This window comes from Macaca fascicularis, chromosome 11 (genome assembly GCF_037993035.2).
Source record: "Macaca fascicularis isolate 582-1 chromosome 11, T2T-MFA8v1.1".
Lineage (NCBI taxonomy): Eukaryota > Metazoa > Chordata > Mammalia > Primates > Cercopithecidae > Macaca > Macaca fascicularis.
Genome location: NC_088385.1, coordinates 21,499,143 through 21,515,096, shown reverse-complemented (window position 1 = coordinate 21,515,096; position 15,954 = coordinate 21,499,143). Strand labels below are relative to the sequence as shown.

The 15,954-nt window shown below is 36.5% G+C and overlaps 1 protein-coding gene across 1 annotated transcript in view; it reads left to right on the top strand.

The window, feature by feature from the left end:
• Positions 1-15,954, top strand: part of PLCZ1 (phospholipase C zeta 1) — a 52,135-nt gene that overhangs the window by 21,378 nt on the left and 14,803 nt on the right. Inside the window, exons 4-7 of the mRNA XM_045364798.2 lie at positions 3,183-3,327; positions 10,028-10,177; positions 13,733-13,981; positions 15,523-15,679. Of these exons, the coding sequence (XP_045220733.2) occupies positions 3,183-3,327; positions 10,028-10,177; positions 13,733-13,981; positions 15,523-15,679 (701 nt within the window). The remainder of the gene's footprint in view (positions 1-3,182; positions 3,328-10,027; positions 10,178-13,732; positions 13,982-15,522; positions 15,680-15,954) is intronic.

Here is a 15,954-nt window from a genome sequence, read left to right as displayed (position 1 = left end):
CTGTAATCCCAGCACTTTGGGAGGCCGAGACGGGCGGATCACGAGGTCAGGAGATCGAGACCATCCTGGCTAACACGGAGAAACCCCGTCTCTACTAAAAAACACAAAAAACTAGCCGGGCGACCCGGCTGGTGCCTGTAGTCCCAGCTACTCAGGAGGCTGAGGCAGGAGAATGGCGTAAAAAACCCAGGAGGTGGAGCTTGCAGTGAACTGAGATCGCACCACTGCACTCCAGCCTGGGCGGCAGAGCGAGCCTCCGTCTCAAAAAAAAAAAAAAAAAAAACAAAAAACCCTATGCTGGCTAACACGGTGAAACCTGTCTCTACTAAAAATACAAAAAATTAGCCGGGTGAGGTGTCAGGCACCTGTAGTCCCAGCCACTAGGGAGGCTGAGGCAGGAGAATGGCGTGAACCCGGGAGGTGGAGCTTGCAGTGAGCCGAGATCGTGTCACTGCACTCCAGCCTGGGTGACAGAGCGAGACTCTGTCTCAAAAAACAAAACAAAACAAAACAAAAAAAACCCCAAACACCCCAAAAGAATTTATTAAGAATTTAATTTTTCTTAATAAAAATTTGACTGGTTGGTGAAGCCTCCAAGATAGATGAGATTCACTAATTCTCTTCCTCTTTAATGCCTTACTTCCTCATCAGGTTTCTTCTGTCTTTTATCTCTATTATTTTCAAGGGGGTATATAAGGTTTCTCTCTCTCTCTCTCTCTCTCATATTTTAGGCAGTCCTGAATTCAGTACATTGACTTAGTGTCATAATTGTTTTATCTATTCTCAGCTATGCTCCTACCTAAGTACTCCTAGGGTCATCTCCCTAGAAAGGGACTAAATGTGATCTCCAAAGAAGAACTAAATCTAAAAGGTTCTTTTTTTTTTTTTTTTTTTTTTTTTTTTTTTTTTGAGACGGAGTCTCGCTGTGTCACCCAGGCTGGAGTGCAGTGGCCCGATCTCGGCTCACTGCAAGCTCCGCCTCCCGGGTTTACGCCATTCTCCTGCCTCAGCCTCCGAGTAGCTGGGACTACAGGCGCCTGTCACCTCGCCCGGCTAGTTTTTTGTATTTTTAGTAGAGACGGGGTTTCACCATGTTAGCCAGGATGGTCTCGATCTCCTGACTTCGTGATCCACCCGCCTCGGCCTCCCAAAGTACTGGGATTACAGGCTTGAGCCACCGCGCCCGGCTAAAAGGTTCATTTTCTTATATGGCCCATTCGGTGCTCTGTGCTTGTGTTTAGAAAAGCTACTGACTTTATATAAGTACTTTGTGCTGGGACCACACTCCCTTCTCCAGGTTGTCACGACTTATGGCAGGGTTTCTCAAACTTTTCAGTTTTTGAGTCAGATAATTTTTTGTTGTTGGGGACTGTCCTGTGCATTGCAGAATGTTTAGTGGCATTGTGACTGTTACCTGCTAGATGCCAGTTACAAACCTCCCCCACCTCCAGTTGTGGCAGCCGAAAATGTCTCCAGACATTGCCAAATCCCTCCTGAGGCAAAATCGTCCCAGTGGAAAACCAGTAGCTGTAGACAGAGGGGTAATTTAATGTACTTATTGGAAAAGAAGTGTTAACTTGGCTTTCTATGGAAAAATTTCTCTATGTATGACAAGGGAGTTTTTTTAACCTCATTCTTAATATGCATCGATTCTAAGATCCTGATGTTTCAAGTCAGCTCTCAGATTCAGTTTTGTCTCTTCCAAGATCGCATTTTAGAAGATCACATTTTTCTGTATAAACACAATAAATATTTACTAACAGTCAGTTTATGTCAAACATGCTTTATGGACTGAAATTTCAATCCCTGCTCTTGTAGAACCAGCACTAACCATTGCCTCATGTTACTGTTGCTGACCCTGTCTGTGGTTGGCACATATTACTACCCATGTCAGGCCAGGTTCATAGATAATAGGAACAACTATACAACTCTGTGTATGTGTCTGTGAAATAATTTAAAGAATTATCTTAATGCTATATCTACATTTGCATGAATCAATAAAACAATATCTATACATAAATCAATAAATTTGAGTGAACTCTTGGTAATTTAGGGCAAATGACCTATTTCATGATGACATACAATGGCCTACTCTGGGCTAGGTATGAATATTTTGAGACATCCCTATTTGCTTATATTCATTATTATAAAGTCAGTGAAAAATCTGAATGCAATCAGCTTCAACTGACACAGAGTAAATAAAAGTGTATGTGCTAATAAAGCATCCCATCTCTGCTCTCTTGTAGTATGAACACTGAAAATTAATTTAAACCCAGTGGGTACAACTGATTTAATGAACCTAAGATAGAATTTATGTTTAAATCAAGAAACTGATATTTTTAGGTAGAAAGATCAGACCCAGTTTTAGATATCAGTAGAAGTAGAAATATATTTTCCTCGGTTTTGATAAAGCTGTGAATTTATATTCTGAGGCAAGCAAGTCATACTTTTCTCCCAGTGAAATTGTGAGTCGAATAGACATAGATTAGCAGGTATCCAGGCTTCCTTGGCATAAACCTTAATTTTCTCTAGTGCTTACTTGGATTAAAATTAGAGATGGCCTTATGTAAAATGGTCAGAGAGATAAGGATTATTTGCTGATTCACCAGGCCCTCTAGTTTCCATACCGTCTAGCCAATATTGTTTCCAGGGAGCAAGTATTATCACAGTTTATCTTTTCTTTATCCTTCCCTTTCTACCATATACCTCATTCCCCAAAGCCTGACATGAGGAAAGAATTAGATAAGATTTTATTAATAGATTTTACTTTTCTGAGAGGGCTTTGAATATCATCGCTTTTCACTGGTATGGCATTGAACAGTAAACGCCACCATAAGTAAAATTGTATGGGTTGGGAGTAGGGATGTTTCAGAGCTACAACTATGGAGCAAGTATCTTCATTGCTTACTGAAAACCAAGCATGGTATGGAGAGCACACGAGAATAAAACATTTGACTAGAAAGAAAGACAGTGTTGTACTACACAGACAGTCTATGTGTTCCTTTATAATGTAAATTTCTAGAGACTCAAAGCTTGTCCTAAAGACAAGTTTTTATAGAGTTTTATGGACTCATTTATGCATTTATTATAAAATCACAAATAGTCTTTGGAATGTTTTGATACTTTGGTATATATTTTTAATGGTCCAGGAGTAACATTTTATTTTGCGGAAATTTTGCTAGTGCCCTTGTGAAAGGATGCCGTTGTTTGGAGATTGATTGCTGGGATGGAGCACAAAATGAACCTGTTGTATATCATGGCTACACACTCACCAGCAAACTTCTGTTTAAAACTGTTATCCAAGCTATACACAAGTACGCATTCATGGTATGTACATATCTTTGTTCAATTGTAGCTATTTAAACAGAAGCAATTCTAATTTACTTGCTTCAAAATCCTATAATGCTTAGCCTTACTTTAGATGATATTTCAAATTGTGGGTTATGATCCATTAGTAGGCAGTGAAATCCATGTTGTATGTAGTTAAAGGTAGATTTATCGAAGTTAGGTTCAGGTGGTAAGGTACAAGTGTTTCATGAAAATTTTTGTTTACTCGTGTGTGTGTGTGTGTGTGTATTGTTTCACAATGTAAAATATATTTATTATTGTGGATGATGGCAAGAAAGTTTGAGAAATACTGGTCTAGGTAATAAGTAGATATTTTACCAATATTCAACTATTTTACTTTCAAGACAAAATAAAATGTGTCAACAATGCATCATTTCAATTGTTAACATTTTAATGACTATAATGACAGCTATTGATATGGTAAGAAATGTTCAGAAGTTTTCTTTGGATTCAATAATTTTTAATTTATTATAGATTCAAAGATATATTTATTCCTAGAATTTAAGCTCAGTATATGAATCCTACCCTATAAATTGAGCAGGTTTTTGCAATCCCTCAATGTTAAGGAGTTCTAAATAGCACTGGTTTCATTTATAAACGTGACTAATTTTGCACCTTCAGATATTTTAAGTTGTTTTTGTAAACTTAACACACTTGATTTTTTAAGTACTTCAATTATAGTACAATTTTACTGCAGTCAAAATGACTAAAAGAATTCTTACTATGTACTAAAACTATGTAATGTGTACCTAATACATTAAATTTACAAATGTAACATGCTTAAAGTTCTCCTATGTCAATACATTACATAATCTGTCAACATAAACTTAAAATCACAAATTTATATAAATTTATCTACTATATATTAAAAGACAGTACACAATAAATATTCCAAAGATACAAATGTCATATATGAATAATTTCTATCTTAGTATAAAAACATTGAGAGTATGGCACTGATTCTCCTGAACATGTAGTTTCTATTATTTCAAAATATATTTATCTCTACTTCAGTCTCTCTCCTGAACTCACACCAATGTACACAACTGCCTGTTTGACATTACCACTTGGACATGAATAGGCATACTTAACACGTTTAAAATTGAGCTCCCTGATATTTCTCCAGTCCTGTTCTCACCATGATCTTCCCCATCTCATTAATGACAACTTTCATATGCTCTAGCCAAAACCTTTTTTGCCAACTGTAACCTTCTTCTCCTTCTCTCAAGCCCCTCAATCAATTCTTCAGCAAATCATCTTGGCTTTACTTTTAAAATGTATCCTGAATTTAGCTATCTCTGCCCATTCTTACTGTCACTGTCCTAGTCAACCAACATTACCTTTCACTTAAATGATCCCAGTGCCCTCTTCTCTGATATTCTTGTTTCTTTTCTTATTCCCCTGCAATCTCATCTCAACATATCAGCCAGAGTGATTTTTGGTAAGTCAGACTATGTCATTGCCTTTCTCAAAGCCTTCAACCTCACTCAAAATAAAAGCTAAAATTTGTACAATGACTCACAAGGTCCTAAGTGGTCAGTTTTTCATTACCTCTTTTAACTCTCCTGCTACTCCATCCCTGTTCACTTGGCCATTCTGGACTCCTTAGTCTTTTTCAGACACATCTCAAGGCCTTTGTACTTGCTGTTCCCCCTTTATATGAAATACTCTTCCCAAATGTTTGTGTGGCTAACTCCCTCACCTAATTCAGAGTGGAAAAATGAATTTAAAAAAATAGCGACAGTCTTAAAATTCAAAGGCCTTGCAAAGATGAAAAGCCTACAGCTTCTAAGATTTCAAAAAGCAAGAAATGGGCAACTAGATCAGAAAAAGAGACAAAATGCAATACTTCCTATTCTTTCCAATAGGAAGAAAAGAAGCAACATTATTTTTATTTGCAGATGACATAATCCTGTCTGTAAAAAAGCCCGACGATTCCACACGAAAACCCTGTTAGAACTCATAAATCAATTCAGTAAAGTTGCAGAATACAAAATCAACATATTTAAATCAGTAGTATTTTTATACGCAAATAGTGACCTAATTGAAAGAAATTAAGAAAATAATCTCATTTACAATAGTATAAAAATGACATATCTAGGAATAAATTTAACCAAGGAAGTGAAAGATCTGTATACTGAAAACTACAAAACATGGATGAAAGAAATTGGAGACACAAATAAGTGAAAAGATATCCTATGCTCCTGAATCAGAAGATATAAAATAATATTGTTAAAATGTTCATACTATCTAAAACAATACACAGGGTTTTTTCCCCTTGGGGTGTGGTATTGGTATGTTGTTGAGGCTGGTGTCAAAGACCCGGCCTCAGAAGATCCTCTCACCTTGGTCTTCCAAAGTGCTGGGATTACAGGTGTGAGCAACTATACTGGGCTACAATATACAGATTTAATGCAATCCTTATCAAAATTCCAATGGCATTATTCATAGAAATAGAAAAAAAAAGTCCTAAAATTTGTAAAGGACTATAAAAGACTTCAAATAGCCAGAATAATTCTAATAAAAACAAAGTTGGAGGTGTCACACTTTCTGATTTAAAATCATATTTCAAAGCTATAGGAATCAGTACAGCATGGTCCTGTGCAGAAAAACAGACATATAGACCAGTGGAACAGAATAGAGAGCCTAGAGATCAACCTAAGCATATATGGTCAACCTAATTTTTGTCAAGTAGACCAAGAAGACAAAATGGTAAAGGATAGTACCTTCAATAAATGGTACTGAAAAAACTTAATTTCAGCATGCTAAAGAATGAAATTAGACCCTTATCTTACACCATACACAACAAATCAAGCTAAAATGGATAAAAAAAACTTACATATAAGACTAGAAACTATGAAAATCCTAGAAGGGAACACAGGGGAAAATCTCCTAGACACTGACTTTGGCAATTATTTTTTTGATATTACATCAAAAGCTCAGATCACAAAAGCAAAAATAGGTAACTGGAACTACATCAAACTAATAAGCTTTTGCACAGCAAAGGAAACAATCAACAGAATGAAAGGGCAGCCTATGAATTGGGAAAAAATATTTGCAAACCATGTATCTGATAAGGGATTAATATCCAAAATTTATGAAGAACTCATACAACTCATTAGTGGAAAAAAAAACTTGATTAAAAAATGAACAAAAAACGTGAATACGCATTTCTCCAAAGAAGACATAAAAATGGCCACATAACATTATTAGTTACCAGGGAAATGCAAATCAAAACCACTATGAGATACCACCTCACAGTCTTACCATGTTAGAAGGTCTCATCAGAAAGTCAAAGGATACCAAATGTTGATGAGGGTGTGGCAAAAAGGGAACTCTGTACACTGATGATGGAAATGTAGATTGGTACCACCAATGGGAATACAGCATGGAGGTTTTTAAAGAAATAAAAAATAGAGCCACCATATGACCCAGTAATCCCTCTTCTTGGTACATACCCAAAGGCAATTAAATAACCATCTCATAAAGATATTTGTGCTGCAATGTTCACTGTAGAATTGTTCACAATAGCCATGATACGGAAACAACATTAAGTGTTCATTGACAGACAAATGGATAAAGAAAATTGGATATATACAATGGAATATGATTCAGTCTTTAAAAAGAATGAGATCTTTCCATTTACCACAACATGGGTAAGGACATTATGTGTTAAGTGAAATAAGCCAGACACAGAAAGAAATAATGCCTGATCTCAGTTACATGTGGGATTAAAAAAAACCTCTCAAATATACAGAGATAGAGAACAAAACAGTGGTTGACAGGAACGAGGTGTGGGGAGGGAGAAGAAAATAGAGACAGGTAGGTCTGAGGCCACAAAGTAGCACATATGTAGGATGAAAAAGTCTAGACATCTAATGTACCCTATGAGAATTATAGTTAATAAAATTGTACTGTATATGGTATTCATGCTGAATGAGTAGATTTTAGCTGCTCTTGCCATAAAAATTTAAAAAAGGGTAAATGTGAGATGATGGATAGATGGATATGTTAATTTGATTCACTATAATAACCTTTCCACTATCTACGTGTGTCCCATAACATCATGTTGTATATCTTAAGTATACACAACAGAATTTATTTAAAAACTCCCAAAGGAGCAAGAAGTGAGATTTTAAACAAGGCTTTGAGCAATGGAGAGGCAATGAGATTTCCCAGCTGAACAAGGTGACTCAGTTTTGCAGCATAGATCAGATTAAAGTTTAGACCTCCTAGTCAAGGTAGTCACTATTAATTTAGAAAAAGAGGACATGAAATTAAATAGATGATAATTATGACTAGGAAAAAACCTGGGGTCCAGTTGCATGAACTTATGAGAATAAATACATAAGAAATCTAAGTTTTGAGGGACTTAAATTGCCAAAAAAAAAAAAAACAAAAAAAACCCATAAGTATGACTCTTAGGTGAGCCTTAAAACAGCCTTTGGTAAGGAAATGGGCTGCAAACATTGCTTGGCTTTCAAGAGAGCAAACTCCTCAACATCCACTTTCAATGTGGCCAAGGAAGATAAAAGAAAGCAGATTTTCCCAGAAGATGGAGCCAAGAAGATAGAGAAATGACTCAGTGATATCAGGACCTCATGGAAGAATCCAGCTTTTAGGCCATCAGTTTGCCCCAGTCTCAGAATTACTTATTATATTTGGAAAAAACTGTACACTATTCTGTTGGGGTCAGAGTGAGTCAGTGGACTCACTCTAGTTGAGAAGGTCATTGTATAGGTCAAATAAAGGCTTCCAAAAATATTAAGTTTTAATTCCTGTAACTTGTAAATGTTGTTTTATTTGGAAAAAGTGTCTTTGTAGATGTAATGAAGTTAAAAACCTCTAGATGGGGAGATTATTCTGGATTATCTGAGTGGGCCCTAAACACCATCATATGCACTTTTATAAGAAGGAAGTAGAGAGAGATTTGATACAACAGAGGAGGAGGCAATGGGAAGACAGGGACAGAGATTAGGGAGATGTGGCCACAAGCCGAGGAATGTGGGCAGCCACCCAAACCTGGAAGAGACAAGGAGGATTCTTCCCCAGTGCCTTCCAAGGGAGTGCAGCTTTACCAACACCTTGATTTCAGACCAGAGAAACTGATTTCAAACTTCTGGTGACTAGACGGTGAGAGAATAAATGTTGTTGTTTTAAGCCACAAAGGTTTGTAGTAATTTTTGTCACAGCAGCCACAGAGCAAAACACTCACACATTCAAAAGACATAGTAATAATCTGCCCTGTTCTGAGTGCTGTGAAAATGCAGCAAGACTTGTGATTCCCTGGCTTGTTTACAAATTGGTAAATTTGTGCCCTGATAAGTATATATGAAATCAAAACAAAGAAAAAAATCTTAAATAAGATCCAATGATGTTTTGTTCCCCATTTTATGGCAAGTTTTGAAGTTACAGCAGTGAGAAAGGGCAGAAAATACCGTTGTAGAGCCACCTTCACTTAAAAAAACTCCTTTGCTATTAGAAACTGGAAATATCTTTATCTTTGTTTCTAATTCTAAAACAATGAGTTTTGATTACAGAACTTAAAACTGAAAAAGCAGAATATACATTTCCCCCAACTCATCAGTGTTAATAATGTTTTTGTTTCACGTTTTAAAATCTCAAAATATTTGTATATTAACAATAAAAATATAGCATGCTACTTTTTGGTAACTTGCTTTTCTTCATAAATCCATAGATAACTTTCTATAGCAGTATAGATAGCTCTGTCTTCTTCTTTTTTTATTTTTTATTTTTGAGACAGAGTCTTGTTCCATCACCCAGGCTGGAGTGCAGTGGTGCAATCTCGGCTCACTGCAACCTCCACCTCCCAGTTCAAGCAATTCTGCCTCAGCCTCCCAGGTAACTGGGATTACAGGCACCTGCCATCATGCCAGGCTAATTTTTTTTTTTTTTTTGCATTTTTAGTAGAAACAGGGTTTCGCCGTGTTGGCCTGCCTGGTCTCGAACTCCTGACCCCAGGTGATCCACCAGCCTCGGTCTCCCAAAGTGCTGGGATTACAGGTGTGAGCCACTGTGCTCATCCTGCCTTCTTCTTTATTGGTCTATATCATTCCTTTATATGGATATGGTATAATTTATTTATTATTATTATTGTTATTTTTGAGATGGAGTCTTGCTCTGTCACCCAGGATGGAACGCAATGAATGGCGTGACCTCGGCTCATTGCAATCTCCACCTCCTGGGTTCAAGTGATTCTCCTGCCTTAGCCTCCTGAGTAGCTGGGATTACAGGGACGCACCACCACACCTGGCTAATTTTTATAATGTTAGTAGAGATGGGGTTTCACCATGTTAGCCAGGATGGTCTCAATCTCCTGACCTCGTGATCTGCCCGCCTCAGCCTCCCAAAGTGCTGGGATTACAGGTGTGAGCCACTGAGCCCAGCCAGTATAATTTATTTACATAAGTACTCACTGATGGATGCTTCAGTTGTCCCTATTCTTTTGGTGCAAATAGTAATACATTTTTCTTTTAATACAGTTTTAATGGTCTCTGTTTTGCCAAACTCAAAAGTACTTTCAGTTTAAAGAATACTTATTTTGCAAAGGTACTAAACGTTAGAAGTAAGTTTTAAAATACATTAGGCACTTATATTAATTGCATTACAATTATTTAGAAGTTTTGATGAATAACCATAGTAATGGTTACTTTTTTAGACATCTGACTACCCAGTGGTGCTCTCTTTAGAAAATCACTGCTCCCCTGCCCAGCAAGAAATAATGGCAGACAATTTGCAGACGACTTTTGGAGAGTCCTTGCTTTCTGATATGCTTGCTGATTTTCCTGATACTCTACCATCACCAGAGGTAACATTTTTTTCTGAGTAACTCAGGTTAAGAAAAAAGTCCATGAAAACATGTCACTATTATATTGGCCCATGAAACTGGGCTAGAGACCAGTGAAAATACTTAGTTTTGGTCATGTATAGAGGGTTATCTTTGCAATGTTGCCTAGGGAATGTTCTCATGAACATTTAGGTGAATATATTTCAATAAAAATTATATATATATATATGTGTGTGTGTGTGTGTATATATATATGTAAAACCCACATTTTGATTGTGTCTCCTACCCCATGGGTCCACAATATCAAAGTAAATAGTATTAGGGACCAGAAATTTAGTATGTTTCACAGGCAAAAGTTCTAGAAAGTGGCAAAAGTTCTAGACTATAAATAGAGTCAGTACCCAATATCTTAACAGCTGGGTAGTAGGTTCCCCTTTAAAAAATCTACTCTTTTCAATTTCCCTGTCTCTATGACCCTTTCCATCTTAATTAGAGCATACTGAAGTATTTGCTTTGAAAAATCACATCCACATCTACCATCAGGACTTCACTTCTCTCTCAGGCTGTCTCTTTTTTACTCCCTTTCTATGGCCGGGTATGGCGGCGGCTCATGCCTGTAATCCCAGCACCTTGGGAGGCCGAGGCAGGCAGATACCCTGAGGTCAGGAGTTCGAAACCAGCCTTGAGCAACATGGTGAAACCCTGTCTCTACTAAAAATACAAAAATTAGCTGGATGTCGCGGCATCCACCTGTAATCGCAGCTACTAGGAAGGCTGAGGCAGGAGAATCACTTGAATCCGGGAGACGGAGGTTACAGTGAGCCAAGATTGAGCTATTGTACTCCAGCCTAGGCAACAAGAGCGAAACTCTGTCTTGTTGAAAAGAAAAGAAAGAAATTACTCCCTCTCACAGCCCAAATTTTCATTTTCTTGTCTCCTTGCAACCTATTCAGTCCCTCTTTCTCTTCTAATTACTTCACAGGAAAGTTCCCATCACATTCATCAAATATTTTCTTACTGATAAATTCTAATGATCCTCTTCTAGTCTTCATCTGGTTGTCCTCTCATTAACATTCAATGCTGTGGACCTCCCCTTCCTTTCCCTGAAACACTTTCTGTTATAACACCACATTCTTTAGCCTTCCCTCACTCCTCTTTGACCACTCCTGCTTAGTTTTCTTTGCTGGGCCTTTTTCCCTATCCCAAATTTTATCAGATTATAAATAAACTTTCTTTTTGGTGAATAGTGTTGTCTAACAGCAAATAGTTTGGTTCTGACATGTCTTCATTTTTGCTAGACATAACAATATTTTTGTAATATTTGAGTATTTCCTTCTATATTTTCCTTATTATTATTATTATTTTTGCCAACCTAAAATAATCAAAAGGCTCGGGATTCCGTTAGAAGAATTTATTCCAGTGCAAAGTGTGAGGGTAACTTTCTGGGACACACAGACAGCAAAGAACGGTAATCATTGCTCCTGGTGTGGAAAACAGTGAAAATTGTTTCTTACAGACAAAAACAGATGCGCAGAACAGAAGTACAGTATTTTCCATGCAATGGCTAACATACAGATTTAAGATTTGATTGGCTACTGTTGATTACACTCCAAGGGGTTTACTTAACATTCTATTGTAAAGAGGTAATCACAAGGTTCTCTATCTCTAAGGTCATTTAGTCTAGGTTGGAATAAAGAATGGGGAGTCTGGTCAATGTATAACATCTCAACACAAAGGTCAGAAAGCAATGGTCATGCACCATTGAAGAAAAACAGCTGTATTACATGACTAAGTTTCCAGGCTGAACTTTTCTCCTTGGCATAATAAATCTGGAAGATCCTCAAATTTTACTTCTTTTAACATTTTATTTAAATCAGTGAAAAATTTTCAAGTGGAAGTGTTGTGACACCAGTGATAAGAAATATAGGGCTGATGATAGAACTGAGACAGAAAAAAATGAATTGTGTGATAAATGGAAAGACCACAGTTCTTCTGCCGCATAAGAATGCTTACAGACTCAATGTGTTCAATTGTGGCAGAAAAGAAATAGTAAAGAATTTTGCAAAGTGCTGGAAACACAGCATCAAAGATTAAACCCGAATTATAGCCCAATTCTGGAACTTACAATAATTTTAAACTTTCTTGGAAGAGAATCCCACTTCCTATCATATATGAATCTATTTTTCTAGCATTCCCGTACATAGCTTTTATTCAAATTTTAGCTCCATACTAAAGCAGGGAGGTGCTTTTCAATGAGTAAATGAAGAATTAAAGTTACCATGTAATCCCAGCTACTCAGGAGGCTGAGGCAGGAGAATCTCTTGAACCTGGGAGGTGGAGGTTGCAGTGAGCTGAGATCATGTCACTGCACTCCATCCTGGGTGACAGAGTGAGACTCCATCTCAAAAAAAAAAAAAAAAAATTACCTAATCCTACAATATTCAGTCTTTGTGTGTAAAATAATTGCCTAGAGACTTGTTAAGAAGGCCCAATTCCAGCCCACAATTCAAGATTCTGATTCCCTCATTTTGAAGCAGATCCTAGGAATTTGTCTCTTTCCCAAGCGCTTCTGATAATATTCTTGATGCATGGGATTGCAGAATGCATTTGGTAAACTCTGCAGTAGAGAGTATTATAAGGGTCATTGTGAAAGAGGGAAGACCCGAGATGATGGAATAATTTGAATGGATACCTGAGGATGACAAAATGGAAAGGAAAACCAAAGCTCCTTGGAGAAAAGGACTTGACTTTATACCCTAGATTTCAGCATTGTATATAACAGAGCTGGCACTTAAATGTACTTGTTAAATTAAGGAAATTTGGAAAGACCACAGTTCTTTTGCTGCACAAGAATGCCCACAGACTCAATGTGTTCAATTGTGGCGGAAAAGAAATAGTAAAGAATTTTGCAAAGTACTGGAAACATAGCATCAAAGATTAAACCCAAATCATTGCCAAGTGAAAGAATGGAACCAGAAGTCTTCAATTTTAGAACAAGTGACACTGTTGGTAAATTTTGCCATGCTTCTAAATTTGATGGACAGAAAATATTAAGTTAATGATGCTTATGTGTAATACAGAAGAAATTTGAAGAGTCTTTATTATAAGTCTTTAATTTAGTCTATACTAGATGCCAGACACTTATGATAGACATTTTAATATACCTGATTTCATTCAATACTTTTTAATGTTGGATAAGAAAATGATGAGCTGAAGCACTTACTACCAGAAGTTGTAACATTTTAATTGCAATATCATGGTAAGTATTTTTATATATACTTTTCACATATTTCAAATTTTTGGAATAGCACCAACTTGTGAAATATAAAAGAAATGGCATATGGTAAGTCTCAATCATAACAGGCTCATTTTTTGGTGAATTACAATCAATAACATTGTATCACTGTATTCATTCCTTTACTGAGGTGTGAATAGGGATATGGGAAAAAAATGGAGTTCTTACATATCTTTTTACTGTAGGCTAATTGGAAATATAGTGAAACACTTTTCAATGACTGTTACAATGCAAATTGACTTGTAAATGTGTAATTGTTATCTCTCAAATTGTTTCCTTAGGCACTAAAATTCAAAGTATTAGTTAAAAATAAGAAAATAGGAACCTTAAAGGAAACCCATGAAAGAAAAGGTTCTGATAAGCGTGGTAAGGTGGAGGAATGGGAAGAAGAAGTGGCAGATCTGGAGGAGGAGGAGGAGGAGGAGAAATTCAAAGAATCAGAAATATTCGAATCTGTTTTAGGAGAAAATCAAGACAAGGAAACAGGGGTAAAAAAGTTATCTGGAGTAACGCTTTTCAAGAAAAAGAAGGTGAGGTGGTGCTTTGTGAAAATCTTACAAATGATTGGAAAGTTTTCTAATTTTATTCTTGGTGGAGAATTTTTTTAAATTCTGGAGAAAAATAATTTTCCTTCTTATAAAAACTTTAGTCTATCATTTACAATTTACTTCGAAAACATTGATGGTGGAAGATGAATTTTTTAAATTGTCTCTTTTCTTATGTTAGCTACTTAAATTTTTTTTTTCTCTAGGCTGAGCACGGTGGCTGGCTCATGCCTGTAATCCCAGCACTTTGGGAGGTCAAGGTGGGCGGATCATATGAGGTCAGGAGTTTGAGATCAGCCTGGCCCACATGGTGAAACCCCCTCTCTACTAAAAATACAAAAATTAGCCAGGCATGGTGACGCATGCCTGTAGTTCCAGCTACTTGGGATGCTGAAGCAGGAGAATTGCTTGAACCTGGGACGCGGAGGTTGCAGTGAGCCGAGATGGCACCATTGCACTCCAGCCTGAGCAACAGAATGAGATCCTGTTTCAAAAAAAAAAAAAAAGTTTTCTATAGTTGATAAATATTATGCACTCTTATGAAGCAGGCTTTGTGCAAAGTGCAACAGATGCAGAGATACACAACATAATTTCCTTGGTCTCAAGTAAAGACAAAGACAAGATTCAATGTTTATAATACATAGTGTTATATGTACACACATTAACATGATGAAACAAAATATATTAGGTTGCATGTGACACAAAAGCAATCCAGCTGGTTTAAATAAAATGATAATTAATTAATTGACCTATATAGAAAAGTTCAGTGAAAGGGATTTTAATTTCAAAAATGACTTGATATAGTGTCTCACATAAAGTCAGCAGAACTTCAGTTCTTTCTCCAGCTTTGCTCCCACTTTCTCTGTGTTGGTGCATGGCTATTGCAAGGATTCAGCTTTATATCATTTCAGCTTCAAATCCAGTGGAATGCCTATCTCTTGGCAGAGCAAGCAATTTTTGTTTTTTGTACGTTGGCTCTGATCTGGTTATGCGCAGATCCCTGAACCAATTACTGTTGCTAGGGGAATGCACAGCTCTGTTTAGCTGGCCCAATCTGCGTGACTCATACTTGGATTGAGCATGAGCAAGAAATGTTTTCCCAAAACAAAACTTGGGAAATGGCTAAAAAGAAGTGTAAAAGAAATAGACGCCGGGTTGTGAAATGGCAAATGTTTGCTATGTAATAGAAGTCATTTCAGTATAAATTTATTCATGACGAAAATTCCTAAGTTTATAAAATTTATGGGAATACACTGAGATCTTTAGGAAAAAATAAATAGTAATAATTGTGGTCCTCAATACTTATTACATTGATCATGATTTTTAAATTTAAACTAGCTTATATTCATATGAAATATTTTTGTTTCCAAAAATAATCACATTGAGTTAATCCAAACGGTGTTTGAGGAGATAATCTTATGAAAAGATGAAAATCATTTATTTGAAAGTGTATTTTCTTTACCAGAAAAAGATTTTTTTCCCAATGATTAGCATAAAAATGTAAAATTACTGCATTTTATTTTTAGACCAGGAAGCTAAAAATTGCTCTGGCCTTATCTGATCTTGTCATTTATACTAAAGCTGAGAAGTTCAAAAGCTTTCAACATTCAAGATTATATCAGCAATTTAATGAAAATAATTCTATTGGGGAGACACAAGCCCGAAAACTTTCAAAATTGAGAGGTAAATTTTTGTGACTCAAATAGATGAAACGTTTAAATGAGTTAGAGTCACTGCTAGGGTGTTAAGATTGCTCAGTGATATTTATAAAATGTATATTCTCATAAAATTTCAACATATTTAACATAATTTAGAATGGGGTTACATACCTCAGGTCTCATTAAGTTTTATTTCACAGAACTTAGCCATTAATTAACTTTCCTAAGCCAAGACATTTTGATTGAGAATGTCCGATGTGGCCACATTTGTTGAGGGCTGGGGGACTGTGGTGAGCAGTT